Source organism: Delphinapterus leucas, chromosome 11, assembly GCF_059928025.1.
Source record: "Delphinapterus leucas isolate spDelLeu-1000000601 "Yukka" chromosome 11, BTC_Dleu_Yukka2, whole genome shotgun sequence".
Taxonomy (NCBI): Eukaryota; Metazoa; Chordata; class Mammalia; order Artiodactyla; family Monodontidae; genus Delphinapterus; species Delphinapterus leucas.
In genome coordinates, this window is record NC_143139.1 from 82,888,783 (window position 1) to 82,910,485 (window position 21,703).

A 21,703-nucleotide genomic window follows, 5' to 3' on the forward strand; every position below is an offset into this window, starting at 1 on the left:
TAATCATAATAACTTAACAAAATCTCTCTCCTTTTTCTAGGAGAGAAAGCTGAGATTTTTAAAGAAGTAGAGGAGCAAAGAGAGGGAATTCCCTGGCAGTCCAGTGGTTAGAACTCCGCTCTTTTACTGCTGAGGGCCCAGGTTCGATCCCCAGTTGGGGAACTAAGATCCCACATGCCGCACAACGCAGCCCCCCCAAAAAAAAAAAAAGTCTACTCAACCACACTTGAATAAAAGGAAAAGGTGGGGGGGGGGACTACTAAAGATGGTTTCCAAATGTATTCAAACTGACTTTCTGGTTACATATATGTAGGTTTAGTTGTTTTACAGTTCAGAGTTTACAGAATCACAGAATCACAGAATTACACAGGGAGTACTTTAAATCCAATGCCAATGTGTGAGCCCTGCTAGAACTAGTCCTTGCAAACAGTTACTGTACCTATGAATTTAGATCTGCACTGTCCAAAAACATGGTATTCCCCACTAGGCACGTGTGGTTATTTAAATTAAGACTAAATAAGTTAAATTTAAAACTTAGTACCTTAGTCACACTAGCCACATGTGAAGTGCCCAACAGCCACATGTAGCTAGTGGCTACTATACTGGACAGCTCATAATTACAGGCCATTTCCAACACTGCACAGAGTTCTCCTGGACAGGGTTGCAGCTATTCAATGCCTAAAGATTAAGTACGTGTCACAAAAGCAGGCCCTGACCTCAGCCCCAGTTTTGTGATTTTATTTATTTTTTTAATATAAACTTTATTGTACAGATGAGAATCTGAGACTCAAAGAGTTTAAGTGACTTATCTAAAGTCACACAAAAAGAAGAGTTCTGGGCCTCCCAGGTGGCACACTGGTTCAGAATCCGCCTGCCAATGCAGGAGACACGGGTTCAATCCCTGGTCCAGAAAGATCACACATGCCGTGGAGCAACTATGCCCGTGTGCCACAACTACTGAGCCTGCACTCTAGAGCCCACAAGCCACAACTACTGAGCCCACGTGCCACAACTACTGAAGCCCGTGCGCTAGAGCCCATGCTCCACAAAAAGAGAAGCCACCGCAACGAGAAGCCCGAGCACCGCAACAAAGAGTAGCCCCAGCTCTCTGCAACTAGAGAAAGCCTGTGTGCAGCAACGAAGACCCAACACAGCCAAAAATAAATAAAAATAAAATAAATAAATTTATTTTCTTTTTAAAAAAAGAAGAGTTCTGACTCCCCCTCCCCTCCCAAATTTTTGTCAACAGGCTGCTGGCTCCTCTTAGCAGACGGATGTTTCCTCAGATCTCAGACAGCTTCTTTCCCGCGTGGGATCTGGCACAGATATCTTTCACCATCTTCTCCCATCAGAACATGCATTTCTGGCAAGACAGCAGCTCTGATTCCCTGGCTTTTCTTCCTATTTCCTCTGGATAAGGTCTCTATAGTTTTGTTTTTTTGTTTTTGTTATTTTTTTAATGGGAGAAGCCAAAGTACTGCAGTGAGGATATTTATCTTTGAGATTCATTTAGGGGAACCTGGTTTTCTTGGCCAAATGCTATAGTGAACTAACCCTAGGTAGAAAGCATGGGCAGGATGAGGATGGACAAATGTAACAGTTTTGTGATTTTAGACAAGTCACTTAAAGCTCTCTAAGTTCCAAAACAATTCCTTATCCCATAAGGGGCTGTTATAAAAGAAATCAAGTGAGCTGATATATATCCATCTATTCTAATAACTACAAAGTACTATAGGAAATGTAAGGTATTAAGACTATGAAAGAACACTGAACTTATTTAGTCCTTCAAGAGGCTCACAGCCTACTGGGGAGACAAATATGAAACAAACAATTATAACATGTGAAAAATATACCCAAAGTATAAATAAAAGTGTAGTTGGTAAACATTTGCTATAACTATTAAACCAGAAGCCAAAACTAATCAAACTAAGTTTTTTTGTTTTTTCTATTTTGGTAAAATTTAATTGCCATAAAAATGTTTAGTGAAATGAGATAAAATTTTACAAAATATCTGCTTGTGGTGCTTACTATACTTACCTCCATCAACAAATGAATTTTATCTCATACTGTTACTTAGACAAAAACATTTTTTAAAATTCACCAAGGAGAGTTCTCTTTTTATGAGTGTCAAATGCAGAGGTGTCATAAATTAGGCAAAAAGAATGCTATGTATTTTTAAATAGCTTTAAAGCCATTAAAAAACCCCTTTCCTGAGGGGCAATTAGCAATATGTATCAAAGGACCAAAGAAATGGTCATGTCTTTGTTCTAATTCCACCTCTAGAAATACATGCCAAGAAAATCATCATAGGTGCACCCAAACACTTCTGTATAAATATAATAACCATTATTACTTATACAAATAAAACCTGGAGATAGTTTAAAAATTAAACAATAGGTAATCAGGTAAATAAATTAAGGTACAGTCACACAAATATTATGAAGCTATTAAAAATTACGCAGTTTTTAAGCAACTATTAAAAATTAGTAACTTCAGTTAGCCAACAAATATGTGGCACCATTCTAGACTCTGAGGACATAGTAATGGACAAAACAAAATGTCTTCCTTCTGGATCATACAGACTAGTCAAAGGGTAAAGTGTTTGGTAAAATATTACATGAAAAAAGTAACAATCAGAACTATCAGTCTGGAACGTAACCTCAGCAAAATGGCAGAGTAAGCAACTCCAGTCTCTCATCTCCTCAGAAACACCGAAAAACAAGCAGAAACTGCCAGAAAAATAAAAGACAAATATTGTATGAAATATACATTATATGAAATGTCCAGAACCAGCAAATCCATAAAGACAGGAAGTTATCAGAGGTTACCAGGGCCCAAGGGGAGAATGGAGAGTTACTGCTTAATACCAAGTTTCTGTTTGGGGTGATGAAAAAGTTTTGGAAACAGTGGTAATGGTTGCACAACAACGTAAATGTAATTAATGCCACTGAGTTATACACTTAAAAATCATTAAAATGGCAGGGCTTCCCTGGTGGCACAGTGGTTGAGAGTCTGCCTGCCGATGCAAGGGACACAGGTTCGTGCCCCGGTCCGGGGAGATCCCACATACCGCGAAGTGGCTAGGCCCGTGAACCGTGGCCGCTGAGCCTGCGCGTCCGGAGCCTGTGCTCCTCAACGGGAGAGGCCACAACAGTGATAGGCCCGCATACTGCCAAAAAAAAAAAAAAAAAAAAAAAAAAAAGGCAAATTTTGTTATTTGCATTTTGCCATAAAATTTTGGAAGAGAAGTAAATCACTATAATACTCCTCCCAAGAGTAATAAAGGAACATTATCAACAATTCTGATCACAGATTGGATAACTTAGATGAAATGGACCAACTCCTTGAAACATACAAACTACCAAAGCTCAAACAAGGAGAAATTCATAATCTGAATAGCCTATACCTATTAAATAATTTGGATCAATAAGTAATAACCTTCCAAGACAGAAAGCAACTGGCCCAGATGGGTTCACTGGTGAATTCTACCAAATATTTAAGGAAGAAATGATACCAATTCTCTACAATTTCTTCCAGAAAATGGAAGCAAAGGGAACACTTTCTAACTCATTTTATGAGGAAAATTATAAACCAATAACTCTCATGAACATGGATGTGAAAATCCTCAATAAAGTGTTATCAAATAAAATCTAACAATGTATAAAAGGAATTATATAACATAACCAAGTGGGATTTATTCTAGGTATGTATTTTTGAAAACTGGTTCAACATTCAAAAATTAATTAATGTAATCTACCATATCTCAAGGCAAAAGAAGAAAAATCATATGATCATATCAACAGATAAAGTATCTGACAAACTTCAACACCTATTTTTTCTTTTTTTGGCTGCACCATGTGGCTTGTGGGATCATAGTTCCCCAACCAGGGATAGAACCCTTGCCCTTGGCAGTGAAAGCATGGAGTCCTAACCACTGGACCACCAGGGAATTCCCTTAACACTCATTTTTTTATTTAAAAATAAAAACTAAAAGCCTCTCAGCAAATTAGGAACAGAAGGGAACTTCCTCAACTAGGCTATTTCCAAGTGAAATTAACATTTGAATTGGGACTAGCAAAGCAGCTTGCCCTCCCTAATGTAGGTGGGCCTCATCTAATCAGCTGATGGCCTAAATAGAACAAAAGGGCTGAGTAAGGGAGAATGTCCTCTGATCTGACTGCCTTGAGCCGTAACATCAGTCTTTCCTGCCTTCTAACTTGAACTGAAACATCAGCTCTTCCTGGGTCTCTAGGCTGCCAACCTTCAGACAGGAACTACAGCATCGGCTTTCCTGGTTCTCAGGCCTTTGGACTTAGACTAGAGCTACTTCATTGGCTCTCCTGGATCGCTAGCCTTGCTAAATGCAGATCTTGGAGACTTGTAAGCCTCCACAATCCTGTAAGTCAATTCCATATAATCAGTCTATTTCCATACACACACACACACACACACACACACGTGCGCACATGCACGTATGCACACACATACATATATCCTATTGGCTTTGTTTCTCTGAAGAACCCTAATATAATTACATGTCAACTGATATCAACTAAACCTGTATACTTTTCTATTAAGGTTCAATTTAGAAACTGATCACTCAGGTGACCTTTCCATATTTAGATACTAGGGAAAAAGTATCTCTGCACTCCACCTCTTGGTGCCAGGCTCTATTCTAGGGGCTGAGGATACAGTAGTGAATAAGACAGAAACGCTCCTCCCACGGAGCTTACATTTTGAGGGAGAGAGAAATGAGACATTAAATACACACATACATATTTTCAGACTGAAACTACGTACTACTTTTAAAAAGAAGGGGAATAGAAAAAGGAGTGACCTGGTGAAAGAGGCTGCTTTAGGTTGGGTGGTGGGGAAGGCCCACCTGAGAAGGCATTACTGAGCTGAGACCTGTATGACCAGGAGCACGTCACATGGTGGTCTGCGGGCAGTGCTCTCCAGCCTGATGGGACAACAGTGCAAAGGTCCTAAGGCGGACACAAACCTAATGTGTCAAGAAACAAAAAGAAGGCACCAATTCTGAGCCTAAACCTCAGGCAGGTTTGCAAGTATCTGCTTGCTTTCTGTGCCTTTACCACTGCTTGAGAAGAACATGTCCAGGCTGGTCTGCTGGTCCCAGGACGAAAGACATGGGGTCCAAGTCCAACCCAGATGAGCCAACTCCCACCTGACCTGCACATCCCAGAGAAGAAATAACTGTTATTTTAAGCCAGGGACTGACAAGCCTCTTCTGTAAAGGGCCAAACAGTAACCATCTTAGGCTTTTCAGGCCATATGGTTTCTGCCACAGCTATTCAATGCTGCTGTTGTACTGAGAAAACAGCCATAGACAACAGTAAATGAATGGACATGGCTATGTTCCAATAAAACATTTATTTATGGACACTGATATTTACAATTCATATAATTTTCATGTGTCATGAATTCTTCTTCTTCTTTTAGTTTTTTAAAGCCACTTAAAAACGTAAACTCCATTCTTAGACTGCAGGCCATACAAAAACAGGCGTAGTTTGCTGCTCCTGTTTTAAGCCAGCAAACTTGAAGGTAGTCTGTTAGGGTACATTTTTGTAGAAATAGTTACAGGACACACAGTGGATACGTGACACAACCTGCTCAAAGAAGTGGCGCATTTAGGATCTTACATACAGACCATTAGAAGGAGTCTGGATTTTCTACTGTGTACAATGGGCATGATGTAACCTGATTCACATTTTTTAAAAGGTAGCCTGGTTGCAATGTGGAGAATGGATTGTAACGAAGCAATAGTGGTGAGAGATGATGGTGGTTTAAATTTCCATAACACAGGTACCACATCTTATTTTTTTGGGGGGGGGCCACATGGCACGTGGGATCTTACTTCCCCAACCAGGGATTGAACCTGCGCCCCCGCCAGTGGAAGTGTGTAGTCTTAATCACTGGACCGCCAGGGAAGTCCCACCACATATTTATTCTTAAATTCTTGGAGCAGAGGTTCTCAGCTTTTTCAGTCTTAGGACCCCTTTATACTCTTAAAAATTATTTAAGGGCTTCCCTGGTGGCGCAGTGGTTGAGAGTCCACCTACCGATGCAGGGGACACGGGTTCGTGCCCCGGTCCGGGAAGATCCCACATGCCGTGGAGCAGCTGGGCCTGTGAGCCATGGCTGCTGAGCCTGCGCGTCCGGAGCCTGTGCTCCACAACGGGAGAGGCCACAACAGTGAGAGGCCCGCATACCGCAAAAAAAAAAAAATTATTTAAGATTCCAAAGAGTTTTTAAATTTTTAAATTTTATGTGGGTTATGTCTACTGATATTCACCATATTAAAATTAAAACTGAGGAAATTTAAAAATATTTGTTCATTTAAGAAATAAACCCATTACAGGGCAACATAAAGATTTTCATGAAAAATAACTGTTTTCCTAAACAAAAAAGTTTAGTGAGAAGAGTTGCATTGTTTTTAATTTTCACAAATTAATGCGTGGTTTCATAGAAGACAACTGGAATATCTTTGTGTTCTGCATTCAGTCTGCTGCAATGTCACATGTCTGTTAAGCCTCTGGGAAACTCCACTGTACTCTAATAAGAGAATGAGCGAAAAAAGGTAAATAATGTTTTAGTATTATCGTGTAAATAGTTTGAACTTGTGGATCACTGGATAGGGTCCCCAGACTACCTATGGAAAACTGCTGGCTTGGGGTAATAGCTTACTTTTAAATGCTAGAATCTCAGTGATTCTGAAGTACAGCTGTCCTTCGGTATCCTTAGGGACACCTACCCCGCTTCCAACCCACAGATACCAAAATCCACAGATGCTCAAGTCCCTTATATAAAATGGCACAGTATGTGCATATAAACTAAGCACATCCTCCCATATACTTTAAATCATCTCTAGATTACTTATAATACCTAATATAATGTAAATGCTATGTAAATAGTTGCTGGCGCACTTGCAAGTTTTGCCTTTTGGAACTTTTTAGAATTCCCCCCCCCCTTTTTTTTTGGCTGCGTTGGGTCTTCGTTGCTGTGTGCTGGCTTTCTCTAGTTGCGGTGAGCGGGGGCTACTCTTTGTTGCGATGCGCAGGCTTCTCATTGCGGTGGCTTCTCTTGTTGCGGAGCACAGGTGCTAGGCACGCGGGCTTCAGTAGTTGTGGCACATGGGCTCGGTAGTTGCAGCTCGTGGGCTCTAGAGCACAGGCCCAGTAGTTGTGGCGCACGGGCTTAGTTGCTCCGCGGCATGTGGGATCTTCCCAGACCAGGGCTCGAACCCGTGTCCCCTGCACTGGCAGGCGGACTCTTAACCACTGCTCCACCAGGGAAGTCCTCCCCAAATGTTTTCAATCCCTGGTTGGTTGAATCTGCAGATATGGAACCTGCGACTATGGAGGGCTGACTGTACTTTGATGTAAGTTACTCTACTTTACATACTATTCAGTACGGACAACTTTAAAATAAAGAGACTCGCCCACAAAGTCAAGCAATTAATTAGATATAGATTATGCCAGTTTCCAAAAGCAAAGACATTGTTCTTTCAGGCCTTTGTACAATTATAAAAATCAACATGCAAAGCCTGCTGACTGTGCAGCACTGCACCCAGTGTGGCAGGTTCGCCTGAACCCCTCCTACGCCCCGCAGTCTCCTGTTCCCAGTTATCCGTCTGCAGTTCACTGTTCACAACACCTCAGAGCAACTGTTCTAAACACAGATTTGACTCCTCACTCTCTTGCTTAAAACCATTTGAATGGTCCCCATTTTCTTCAGGAGGAATCCAAATTCCTTGGAGTCACTCCATAGGCGAGTCCTAAACTGGCCACCGCCTGCCTCTCCAGCTTCACCCCTGGGTACGCTGCTGCGGCCCTTCAGAACCACTTCTGTTCCAGAAGGTGAGGGCTACCTCTCATACCCATACCTTTACACCTAGAGCATCCTTCACTTACAAGGGGGGAGGGGCTCCCGTTTCTTCCCTCAGCCATCTCCTTCAGGATCAAGCTCACGTGTCACCCTGAGAAACTTCCCCGGACACCCAGGTCTAGCTCTTCAACTTAAGTTATCACAATGCATCTTAAGTTTGCCTATTTGCTGGTCTGTCTGGAGAGTGAGCTCCTCAATAGCAGAAAGATACAGAACCATCTTTGTGTCTCTAAGTAGTAGAGTACCTGGCCCAGAGTAAACACCTCCACTGATCTCTGCTGAGTGAACAACTTACGAAATTTGGTAAAGAAACTTTATCCAATTTAGAATTAGTCAGAAACAGAAATGAAGTTAATGGAGAGAGGTAATGAAGGAGGGATAAACTAGAACCTAAAAGAAGAAACAATTTTAGGAAGCAATTTTAAAGGGCAATACAGGGCTTCCCTGGGGGCGCAGTGCTTAAGAATCTGCCTGCCAATGCAGCGGACATGGGTTCGAGCCCTGGTCTGGGAAGATCCCACATGCCGCGGACCAACTAAGCCCGTGTGCCACAACTACTGAGCCTGCACTCTAGAGCCCGTGCGCCACAACTACTGAGCCGGCGTGCCGCAACTACCGAAGCCCACGTGCCAAGAGCCCGTGCTCCGCAACAAGAGAAGCCACCACAATGAGAAGCCTGCGCACCGCAACGAAGAGAGGCGCCGCTCACCGCAACTAGAGAAAGCCTGCGCACAGCAAAGAAGACCCAACACTGCCAAAAATAAATAAAAAATTAAAAAATAAAGGGCAATACAGTTTTTAGTCTGATCATATATAGAATGCATTTGACTCTCCTTGCACAAGTGTGACTTAGTCTGTAACATTTCTGAAAGATCACTTTTTTCCCTGCTTAATTTAGTGTATGTATGAATCCCACACAGGCTGACTAACCACCTGCTGAAGACACTGCATGTGGATCACAAGACTGAAACAATCTAAGGACAGTAAGAACTTACAAAGATACATTGTGAATATACACGACCTATCACAGCTACAATTGTCTGTTACAGTTTAGAAGGAACCAGGATAACATATGTTATTGTAAAGCGCAGGCTGTGCTAAATTAATAAGGCACTTGCCTCCTCTGCTTTCATATCAACCAAAATAAAGCTCACTCAGATAAAGAAATCATTGTGAACTTTTCTACTCCGTCTCTAAGAAAAGATTAATATACTCTTCAGTGTGACCTTGGACATCAGGCCAGAAGGTAGGTGCCCTGTTGTCTTCGTGAGTGTTGTGGTCAAGGGAAGATCAGGGCTGGCATGGGGCACTTGGCATTGAATTGGCATTTACTCAGCACCTTGCACCAGGCACTATGAAAGGTACCTTATATACTTCAGGCATCTTATTTAAACCACCTTTCCTCACAGGCTCAATCACAATCAGTGAGCAAAAATAAATATTTGTAAGTATTCATTCAACAAATATTCACTGAGCACCTATCGTTAGGGTCTGGGAGGACAAATGAACCTGTCTATCTTGTTCACTTTTATATACCAAGATGTCAGTGGAGTGTCTGGCACATAATGGAACATGAAGGCCAGATGATTTTGCCTCCTAAATCTCTCAAATCTGCCCACTTCTCTTTATCTGCCCTCCACCAGCCTAGTGCAAGGCCCCTGACTGAGTGCCCTGCAGTCATTCTTGTTTCCTCTAATTCAGGGTTTCCCATCTTTGGCACTACTGGCATTCAGGGCCTGACAACTCTTCATTGTGGGAACTGTTCTGGGCACTGTAGGATATTTAGCAGAATCCCTAATGCCAGCAGCACCAACCCCATGCCCCAGTCATGCCAATCCAAAATGTCTCCAGACACTGCCAAACGCCTCAGGGCTGAGCGGCAACATCACTCCCAGGTGAGAACCAACGGCCTAGAGCAGACTTGCTCTCCCTCTGCTCTCTGCCTCAGTAGTTCTGACCCTTCAAAGCTGAGCTCAAACTGCATCAAGAAAGCCTCTGGAATATTACTCAGCCATAAAAAGAAACGAAATTGAGCTATTTGTAATGAGGCGGATAGACCTAGAGTCTGTCATACAGAGTGAAGTAAGTCAGAAAGAGAGAGACAAATACTGTATGCTAACACATATATATGGAATTTAAGAAAAAAAAATGTCATGAAGAACCTAGGGGTAAAACAGGAATAAAGACACAGACCTACTAGAGAATGGACTTGAGGATATGGGGAGGGGGAAGGGTAAGCTGTGACAAAGTGAGAGAGAGGCATGGACATATATGCACTACCAAACGTAAGGTAGATAGCTAGTGGGAAGCAGCCGCATAGCACAGGGAGATCAGCTCGGTGCTCCGTGACCGCCTGGAGGGGTGGGATAGGGAGGGTGGGAGGGAGGGAGATGCAAGAGGGAAGAGATATGGGAACATATGTATAACTGATTCATTTTGTTGTAAAGCAGAAACTAACACACCATTGTAAAGTAATTATACTCCAATAAAGATGTTTAAAAAAAAAAAAGAAAGAAAGCCTCTCCTGACCCAGCCACTACAGGATGGGTTCTCACTGCTGGTCTCTCCCACAACACTCTCTCCCCTTTTAGCATTTTTCACAATTGTAATTAAGTAGCATTTAATGTCTGACTGCACAACCAGGATACAAATCCTCAGTCTGCAGGAACCAGTGGGCTCAGTTCACTGCTCTAAGCCCAGGGGCAGTGCTACAACAAAAAATTTACTAGTTTAATGAATAATTTAAGTGCTCTGCTGGGGCACAAGGATTCCAAGGGAAGAAAGACAACATCTTTATGTTCAGAGAGCTGAGTACAGAAATGGCAAATAAGTTTCATCTCCTGGGCAAGCTCAATTAATTTGTACCTGCTTTGAGAAGCTGTACATCTAGACATGTTTCTTCTAAAGCACCAATATACCAGATACCACATTCCAAAGCGATATGTAGGACGAAGATGCAACGTTTCCTCAGGAGGTGGTTGAAAACTCATCCACATCATGGCAGAAGGGGTCAGAGGAGAGCTCTGGGAAGCTGGGGCACTCTGTTAATCCCGTTCTGCCTCATCTAAAGGACAGGGGTAGAAATCTCTCTCCCACGCCAGGAAACCTCAAATCCGGGAAAAGGACTCAACTAGGATCACCGAGAGAGCCAACCTCGGGTTCACGTAGTTGGGTGCATGCAACATCCACCTCGTACCTGAGAAAACAGAAAGGGCTGGCTGGCTACGGGCTCCGGGGACAGGGAGACATTACTGCCAGGCTGGAGTCAGCCCACACACCCCCACTTTGAGCTGATGGGGTTCAGGACATGCTACCTCAAAATACGGCACCTTGGCAAACTGAATATTTCAAGCTGAATGAATTTGAGAAACACCACATAAAAAGGATTTTCTGACCTTCCTTTGAAACAGGTCATAAGACTTTCTGTGAGACAGGCCCTCTCTATGCTCGGAAGAAAGGAGAAATCCTCATCTCTAAAGACAGAGGAATGCCACAAGAAATCTGAATGAACAGGCCTCGCGTCTCCCCCAGCTTACTCCCCAGAGCGCACACCCTGTTTTGTCCTATCGCATTTTTTCCGCTATTCTCCATGCTCCATCAAGCCCAGCATTACAACCCTCGGGTTTAACTGCTTCTTTGGTCTTCATTTCCTTATGAAGGCCCCAAGGTCATGTAAAACTTACATTATTTATATTTTTTGGCTGCACTGGGTCTTCGTTGCTGCACACGAGCTTTCACTAGGGGCGGCGAGCGGGGGCTACTCTTCATTGTGGCGCGCAAGCTTCTCATTGCGGTGGCTTCTCTTGATGCAGAGCACGGGATCTAGGTGCGCGGTCTTCAGTAGTTGTGGTGTGCGGACTCAGTGGTTGGAGCAATGCAGACTCAGTATTTGTGGTGCACAGGCTTAGCTTCTCCACAGCATGTGGGATCTTCCCGGACCAGGGATCGAACCCGCGTCCCCTGCATTGGCACGTGCATTCTTAACCACTGTGCCACCAGGGAAGTCCCTAAAACTTACATTAAATAAATGTATGCTTTTCTCTTGCTAATCTGTCTTCTGTTACAGGGGCCCTAGCTGAGAACTAAGGAGAGTAGAGGAAAAGGTATCTTTCCTCTCTTACAGAGCAAAGGATGCAGGTCACCTGTGCAAGAGATGAGATGTGGGCCATGCACAAGAGAGCACTGCAGAGGGTCACCTCAGACCAGGTCCGTGGTTCCCCAGAAGAGCAGACACTGAGGGGCGAAGGAAGGAGCAAGTAACCAGCCCACAGGAAGAGGCATTTGCTCTCAGCAGAGTAAAAGCAAGTGACAGTGCTCAGGGTGGGGTCTCTGAAGGATGCCCTTTGAAAGCACTCAGAAGAGAACGAGCTTTGACACCAGCAAATCGCAGAGCTCCCGCGCCTATTTAGGAAGGACTTTCCTGCCCTCATTTCCTTTCCTTCTTCCCAGTCCTACAACCCAGGAGGGGTCAGAAACAGGCTCCGTGGCAGAAAGAGAGAAGCAGCCCACCGTACCCAAGCTCCCTTCCTCAATTGCAGGCTTTCTGCTTGGAGCAGGCCTGGGCCGGAGAGGCAAGAAGCTTCAACTTCAACAGGCTCAAAGTTCTGTTGTGACAGGAGACTGAAGGCTTTCATGGCTGAACTGACATTGTGTTTTGTAATCTGAAGCAACCACGGGACATTTTCTTACCCAGGAGTGACAAGAGCAGGCTGAGTTAGGCCCACAAGAGTGTCTCATCCAGGGGCAGAGGCAGAGCTAACCCTACAAGCTGACGTCAACGGCCAGTGGGAGAAAAAGACACCTGCTGCATGTCCTCCCGGCTGTGCTCACCAACACAACCGTACAGCTAGTAGCCGCCAGCGACACCGACCTATTTTTTCCAAGTGGAACACCACCTCCATATAACACAAATGTTCAGGAGAGGGGCCCCAACTTCACGGGGGCATCAGACTTGTCAAAAAGCAAACCTCTTCCTCCTTTTAAGGTGTCTATTAGGGGTGGCTCTATGATCCAGCTGGGGCCAGTTCCAGGAAAGGTTTGATGAGGTCTTGGGGCAAACTCTTCCTGTATCTTCTGGGAGAGTTCAGGAGCTGGAAGAACGCTGAACTGTTACAGTCACGTCTGCGTGTGGTGAGGAGAGAGTACCGTGACGAGAGAGGCCCCTGCATCACAGGGCGGTGCAGTGGCAGGGACGTGCTGCAGGCAGCCAGCAGGAGGTGTGCATCTAGGACCTGTTGGCAAGGCACTGGAACCGGGGAGTCACAAGCATCCGGCTGGGGTCTGAAACCTGACATCCCCTCTAAGCGAAGACAGCCAGGGAGCAAAGCCTGGAGAATCCCAGCATTTAAGACAGAGAAGTAATGGTGAGGACAAGGAGAACAAAGAGGGGGTCTTCCTGAAGAAAGAGGGAGTGAGCATTCCCACATACATGGGGTGACAGATGCTGCAAAAAGGTCAGGTTAAGCTTTCTCTCTTAATTTTCTGCTTAATTTCATTAACAAGATCAACATTATTTAGACCTCAAGAGTAAGTCAAATCAAATGCAACTATCAAATCACCCATTAAAGATATATATTGAATCGTCACTGAAAGATTTATGAGTGCACACTAGCACTGTGTTTAACAAAACTCCGTATTAATACGCCCACTCAAGAATACAAGTTTCGGTGGGCTTCCCTGGTGGCGCAGTGGTTGAGAGTCTGCCTGCTGATGCAGGGGACACGGGTTCGTGCCCTGGTCCGGGCCCATGAGCCATGGCCGCTGAGCCTAAGCGTCCGGAGCCTGTGCTCCACAACGGGAGAGGCCACGACAGTGAGAGGCCCGCGTACCAAAAAAAAAAAAAAAGAATACAAGTTTCAGGGGGCTTCCCTGGTGGCGCAGTGGTTGAGAATCCACCTGCCAGTGCAGGGGACACAGGTTCGAGCCCTGGTCCGGGAAGATCCCACATGCCGTGGAGCAGCTAAGCCCATGCACCACAACTACTGAGCCCGCATACCACAACTACTGAAGTCCACGCGCCTAGAGCCCGTGCTCTACAACAAAGAGTAGCCCCCACTCGCCACAACTAGAGAAAGCCCACGCACAGCAATGAAGACCCAATGCAGCAAAAAAAGTTAATAAATCAAATTTTTAAAACAGAATACAAGTTTCACAGATTAGAGTACTTAACAACACAGTATCAAAAATGGAAAATGGAAACAACACACTTTCACATCTTCTATAACAAGGTAAAGGGCTAACAGCTATCACAGTCACAATGTCAATGTGTCAATGTTAAGACCAAGGAAAAGATGGGTTTTGACTCAAGCCAGTGTCTAGGACATCTGTTGCTCTGGCTCTTTGATAACAGCCTCCTGATTTCCCTCTGGGGAACCCCTCTCAGTTCATGTGGTTCAGTGGAGGCTGACAGTCCCACCCATAACCCTAGCTCCGGAAATGATCAAGGTGGTTAATGAAGGCACAAGGGCACTCACTCCCCAGCTAGGCAGGCTGCCCTGGGTCTAGCTGGCACTAATGAGGAAGAGAAGGTTACTAAACTGGGAGACCAGCTGCTGGAGTTGCTGCCACCAATCTTGGCTCCCATACGGCGAGAGCTTGTCTGAGAACTAAACCCATGGAGCTGGAGAACAGGGACAAGGAGTCCTGATGACATCATGTGAGCACCTCGATCTGATCCAGCCAGAAATTTCACCCTATATTTTTCAACTACATGAGTCAAAAAACTGCCTTTTTTTCTTAACCCAGGTCCGAAGTGGAATTCTATCACTTGCAACCAACTGCCATTGGCTAATACCAGCAACAATTTTAAACCACTAATAATTCAAAAAGAAAAAGCTCCCGTCTCCTTATAAAAGTCTCAACTTCCCTTAGGATGTTTCAACCCATAATTTTCTTCCCTTCCTCTGATCTTCTAAGTCATTATTGTGTACCTACTCAGGCATTCAATTACTTACTCGCTTGTATTGTTACTCATATGTATATCATGGCCTCATCTCAACTAGCCAAAGATGGCCAAGGATGAGCTGTACATAATTCTTTGTATCTGATAGTACCCTCCACCATACAGGGTATAACCTGACCAATCATGTCTGAGAAATAAAAGGTAAGTAAAGATGGGCTGCATCAGAGTAGAAAACTTATCTTTACTGGAAATGAGCTTAACGGGAGGTTCTTTAAGATCACCCCCAATTCATTCATTCATTCACACATCAAGTATTTATTTGGCACCTACTGGGCACCTACTGGGTACAAAGCATTTTAGAGGTGCTAAGAATAGCAGGAAAAATGACAATGTCTCTGATTTGACACTTAGCTGGGCTGTGTATCTCTCCCAAAGCCCCCAAAAGAAAGATACCATTTAAAGAGGCTCAGTGAGGGAATTCCCTGGCGGTCCAGTGGTTAGGACTGCGCTTTCACTGCCAAGGGCGCAGGTTCAATCCCTAGTCGGGGAACTGAGATCCCGCTAGCCACGCAGCACGGCCAAATAAAAGAGGCTCAGCGCAGCCACTGGCATTTTCTCTGTAGCACAAACTCCATTACATTATAGTTCATGCTTTCCCATGTGAAACATCCTATAAATGTATATTCACAGAACATTAAAGTTAAAATGGGGGTGTGAGAAATCCAGTCTGGAAGTTTTAAAACATTTTTAATAATGAAAGTTTTCTCCACACCCAAAAGAAATCTACACAAACAGGTAAGAGTGGCTGCCCCAACCTAGGAGGCAGCTGGGAGTAACACAGTCTGGAAACCACTGAGGATACAGTTTATGGTGGGGCTAGAGCCAGGCCAGAGGCTGCCTCCCAGCTCTCAGGCCAGGTTCCTTTAACGTCAACTATTTGTTGCCTTTGGCAAAGAACACACTCAAAATGTATCTGTTTAATGAGCAAAGTAATCAAATATAAGCATAACTAATTTCTTTCTTGAAATTGGGCCAGTATGAGAAACTGGAGCTGGACCCAATTTTCAATCTTCTTTTTCACTGAATATCTAACTAATCCAAAATGGCGATAGAAGACAGGTGAGCAAAAGAGAGGAGGGAGGCCAGGGTTACTGCCCAGTATGGGTAGATTCTATCTGAACTTGTCTGACTCCCTCACTGAAGTTAATTTTTGGACACCTCTTTGTTTCCATACTTAGTACATGTAAGGAAGTAATATATTGTATTTTATACACACACATGCACACAGATACACACATACCCAGTAATGATCTACAATCCTTTATTCACAATCCTAAAATCCAAAAAGCTCTCAACACTGAAGATCTTTTTTGGCAGGAAAACCTGACCTGACCTGAACTCATCTGGTGGCAAAACTTGACCTAAACTGACTTGAAGTTACTTATAGTCTTTATTCTCCCCACTGAGTGTAAATACATGTTTCACTACAAGATACCGATGTTTAATTCCAAGGTTCAGTAGAATTTTCAGATAAGGGATTGTGGATTTCCATATAAAATGTACTAAATGATGAGGACCCTGAAATAACAGATTTTTACTTCAAAAGCACGTTTTAAGGTCTATACAATATTAACAGAGGACAAACATTTAAAATCAGAAGTTTCTGAGCTAAAAGGGATAATCATTCATTTATAGATGAGGAAACTGAGGCTCCCGGAGGCCACGAGACTCGCCGAAATCAACTAGTTTACCTGCTACCCTCACCCAAGGCGATGCACTTCAGTGGCCATTAGTCCCCATCCAGAGGGCCCTCCCTGTGGGTTTGGATCAGGTTCTGCTTTTGTTTAATCAGCGTTCCCAAGGGTTCTTCAAAAAGACCTGGCTCAACTTAAGGGGAAAATAAAAAAAAAAATTTTTTTTAGTACTTCCCTCTCTCAATTCCACTTTTCTTTCTCAGTATTTGGATGAGTATACAAATAGCTTACTAAAAGGTAGCTGCCAATAATACCACTTATCCTGAGAGAGGGAAAAAAGGTAGTGATGAACCCACAATTAACAATGATCTTCTACCCATTACAGTCAGTGAAGTTATTAACAAGTTGGTAGTATTAACTGTGTGATGAGCCTATTCTATTTCAAAGGTTTGTTTCAAAATAAGTGCGGAGGGCATAAGATAGTTGATGACAATAATGATAGCAGCTGTAGTTCTACCGCTTAATGAGAGCCTATTATGTGCCAGGAGCTAATAGGCTCAACCCTGCAAAGAAGGTATTCTTGCCTCCTTGTTGAAGATGAGGCTGAAGTTTAGAGAGGTTAAGTATCCTTTTGAAGAGCATATAAGGCACAGCCCAGACTATCTGAGAAGCCATAGATACATGCTTAAGAATACAGCTCTGGAGCCATACACTGCCTTGGTCTGAAGCCCAGCTCCGCCAGGAACTAGCTGGATTAATTTGTGCAGGTGCCTCAGTTTCATCACCTGTAAAACGGGTATACAGTCAGCCCTCCAGTATCCCTGATGCGGAACTGGAGGATACGGTGGGCTGAGTGTAAGGGTCTTGATCACCTTCAGACTTTGGTATTGGAGGCAGGGGTAGGGGGTGGTTAACACTAGTACCCATCTCACAGGTATGATGTGGTGAGGATTAAATGAGTTAATATATGTAAAGCAGTCAAGAGAGTGCCTAACATCTGATAAGCCCTATGTATTAGCCATGATCACGATCATTAATACTGGCACCAGCATTCAAGCCCAGATCTGCTAATCCTGCAGCTCCTCTTTTCAGCTGCACTGTAGAAATTAACTACAGGCAATATAGTAGGGGTATGGAGCCAGCTGTTTCCATTTCCCATGCCACCTGCTGGCATTCTTTGCCTCTCATTTCTTTTGTCTGTTCCAAACTTTAAGATCTGTGGCCATTTCAAGACTTTCAGTAACTAAATAACCAGACGTGGAATACATAAAAAGAAAAAAAAAATTTTTTTTTTTCAGGTGAATTACCTTTAATCCAGTCCCTGCCTCACCGAGACGAGGCATCCGGAGTGATGGCAGAGCCCTAGGGGACAGGGCAGGCTAACAACTGATGCCTTTGAGTCACCTTCACACTGCAGGGGAGTTAATAAACAGCTAACTTAAAATTACTCAGGGCCAAAAAAATCTTTTATCAGCAATAAGACACTTAACTATGTATAGATACAATCACTGCATTAAGGTGCAATACATGAAACAAAGACAGAACAGCAGGTAGTATAATATTAGGTACATATTCCACATTTACAAGTCTGGGGCACTTTCTCAACCCTCACTTATAAGACTTATTTTCATCAGCCCCTAGACCAAGAACTACTAAAAGTGTAAACCTGAAAACCATGCCATATATTCATTAGACAAATATTTAGACTGTATACTCTGGCAGTACCTGGCACAGCACCTGGTCACAGTGGTTAAAGATAGCACCCTCTCTTATGGAGCCCACAATCCAGCACGGGTACAGACTTCAAGCAAATGTATACTGTGGCATTTCTGAAAAATATTCTGTCAAATTTTAAACCTTTTGCAACCTCCTACCCCCAAAAAAGAAAAAAATAATAAAGAGATGAATTTCTAACAACTTGAAAATACAACTTTCTTCCAATTCCTAGACACGTTTTAAAAGAGGATGTTCTCTAAAATCACCTACGTGTGCTCCAGTTCTCACCCATTCATAGTCTCTTGTACATCTGTTTACGACAAAGAATACTGTATTAGACTGTCAGTCATGAAATAGCCATGCAACCTAAATCAAAAGGCTGTTTCATTCAAGAAAATATTTAAAGTCCATACCCAGAGGGGCACAAAATCTATTAAACTTGGGTGTTTCCACCTGCCAAACCTGTTGCTTGGACCCTCTGGGGTTTACAATCTTATCGAATTACTTTATGCTTATACATATGCTTTAACTAACAGCAGATCAAGACAGGCTGGGTTTGTGTGATCTGGAATCTAAATGATTAGCATATCCCATGACCCGAGAGCTTGTGCTGATTCCCAAGAGACTGGGTGCTGGAGTCCAAGACGGTTATGGGCATCCTGTTCACAGGAAGGGGCCCTAGGCTCAGCTGATCTCGGGATAGAGAAAAGTGTTTGGAGATGACACACATCAGTGTTTTCACATCTACCAGTACAGCCTCTAAGGGCTCACTGATGATATTCAGCTGTCTCAAATAAGAGACCAAAAAAAATGAAAAAAAAAGCACCTTTTCACGTGGAAGTCCTTTAAATTTGGGGCCCGTACACTCTCCCCACTGCAAATTCACGTGCCAAGAAAACACCCCTCTTGGACAAAGTTTTGATATCCGGGAAGAAACGGGATTAAGAATATAAAGTGCCTCTGTCAAAGGGAAAAGATTAGAAGGGTGACACCTGAGGAGGAAACCGCAGGAGGGGCAAGGACTGAGAAATCAGTGCAATTTAGGAACTCTGGGTCCCGGGAGAGGGGTGCGTGGAGAACAAGGCCTGAGGGAGAAAGTCAAATGACTTGGGGACCGTGAAGAAGGCACCTGGAGGGAAGGGGACTCGGCAGAAGGAGCGTGTATCCCCCAAACCGTCGGGAGAGCGAGGTCTGGACCCCAGGTGCTGAAACCGCAGCCCGGAGAGGAGCTCAGAGTTCGCGGCGCCTCCGGGGAAAGGGCAGGTTCTGGAGCTCGTCCCCGGAGCTGCAGGGAGGATGGCAAGGCAAGAGTGGAGCGCGCCGGGGCTGGGACGCCTTAGGGTCCTGCAGGTTCAGCGCGCCCCGGCCAGGGCTCCCGCGCCTCTACTCACCTCTCCGAACTGGAAGGCCGAGACGATGGTGACAACGACGCCCACGAAACAGACGTAGAGCCCATACCTGTGGGACAGGCAGGTATAGGTCTGTCTCTGCAAGAGCTTGAGCAGCATCACCCCGGCCGCCGACACGCCGCGCCGCGCCCGAAGAGCCGGAGACGTCGCCGCCGCTGCCGCCTCCTCAACGAGCCGCCATTCCGCGGCCCCCAGCGGGATGCCGCGCTCAGGTCACAGGCTACGGCCGCCGCGCATTGCCGCTCCAGGGATCGACGCCGGCTCGGCTCCACGCCGCGGCCCCCGCTTCCGGGAGCCGGGAGCCCACGCCCTCGGTGCGGCGGAGGCGGTCGCGCGGCCCGCTAAGCGGCCGGCGCCGCCCCGGTCTAGCCCAGCTAGAGACGGGGTCGGCAGCGGCGGCGGTGGGAACAGCAGCGCCACCTGCCGGGCGGAGGGGCGGAGGGCAGCCGAGTGCCCTCCCCGACTGCGCGTGCGCCGCGGGCTCTCCCGGCCTGGCTGGGATCCTCGAAACCGGGTTGGGCGGGCGACCGGGCCGGGGCTGGCCTCTGCAAGGAGGCCGCGCCCCAGACGGTGCTATATTGACACGAATGTTTTGGTGCACAAAACCCTTCCTGCATTTACAATAATTGGGAAATCATGGTTTTTCACAGCCCTAAGACGAGATGCTGTTATGGGCCTCCTTTCCTCTCTGGCTGTCTAACCATATTGTTTGAAAGAGGAAATTTGGGGGCTAAATGTGCCAAAACCTAAATTCATTCATTCATCTATTAATTAAATATGTATTTAGTGTCCGGTGCCTGGCATAGTGCTTGGTGTTGGATAATCAAAAATGAGCTAGGGCTTCCCTGGTGGCGCAGTGTTTAGGAAACCGCCTGCCGATGCAGGGAACACGGGTTCCAGCCCTGGTCCGGGAGGATCCCACATGCCGCGGAGCAACTAAGCCTGTGCGCCACAACTACTGAAGACCACACGCCTAGAGCCCATGCTCTGCAGCAAGAGAAGCCACCGCAATGAGAAGCCCGCGCACCGCAGCGAAGACCCAACACAGCCAAAAATAAATAAATAAAGTAAATTTAAAAAAAAAAGAACTAGATCTGGCCGCTGTTCCCAGAGAGTCTAGTTGGGGAGATAAACACATAAACCACTAAATACAGAAAAAGTTGTTATAATAGAAGTCATGTGATGTACTGGAAGTCATGTGGGCAGGAACCCATGCAAAGGGGGTCAGTTATTTCTACTTTGGCACCAGATGATTTCTAGCAGGGCCTTCAGGTAGAAGAGGGGGTTTAGACAGTACCACATAATGGAATAAAACCAGAGGACTTAAGTCTCAAGGGGTTTGCAATGACAATATTTCATCTCAAGATACACTTTTTTCTTTCAACATTTTATTAACACTCCTGGTGTCTCTTTCCACCCCTCATCCCAGGAGAAGAGGGAGGTACCTGACTGGTGAGGTTGCAAGGAATTGAGCTTGTCTGCCAGAGACAGGAGTTCTGATCCACTATCTGCCAAGTACAGGAGCACCTGTGTCCCAGCCTGGGCCTGGGCCTGGGCCTAGAAAGTCTGTCTCATTCAGGGAGAAAATATTGGCTGCCCACCTGTCTGAGGAGGTGAACAACATTCTCCAATTAACTCTATCAGTACTAAAGCTGACGCTTTGATCTCCATCTCTTTGTATCTATACCACATTCTCAGCGGTTTTGAAACTTAGGAGATGAGAATGCTTTAAGTGTTGGGCTCCAAAACACCATCCATCTCTGAGTCACCTTTTCCTCAGTCTTGATGAAAAATGAGCAACCAAAATAAACAATCCTACACAAAGAAGAGCCTCTTGCCCTGGGCCTGCAAAACGTAAATGTTGAATATAGAGATGGTGTATTTGGAAGGCCTTACCTTAAGCTTGATAAGAAAACTGAACCTAAACAAAGAGCTTGAACTAGCTGATTAAGCAAAGTTGAAATACTCCTGATACATCTATATTTAGCTGAGTCCTTGCTTTACTCAAGGTAAAAAGTTGTTAAAATAAATAAATAAAATAAAATAAAGTGTTCACATTATGAAATGCCTTTACTTTT

The 21,703-nt window shown here is 44.8% G+C and overlaps 1 protein-coding gene across 5 annotated transcripts in view; it reads right to left on the reverse strand.

The window, feature by feature from the left end:
• The window catches only part of GNPTAB (N-acetylglucosamine-1-phosphate transferase subunits alpha and beta), an 81,917-nt gene extending 61,934 nt beyond the window's left edge, over positions 1-19,983 (reverse strand). For 2 of the 5 annotated variants that reach the window (XM_022599772.2, XM_022599768.2), the window contains exon 1: positions 19,608-19,983. In XM_022599772.2, coding sequence (XP_022455480.1) covers positions 19,608-19,724 — 117 coding nt within the window. In that variant the 5' untranslated portion in view covers positions 19,725-19,983. Of the gene's footprint in view, positions 1-17,807; positions 19,585-19,607 lie in introns of those variants that run through there. The other 3 variants (XM_022599770.2, XM_022599771.2, XM_022599769.2) reach the window with 3 other exon arrangements.
• Between the last annotated feature and the right edge of the window lie 1,720 nt (positions 19,984-21,703).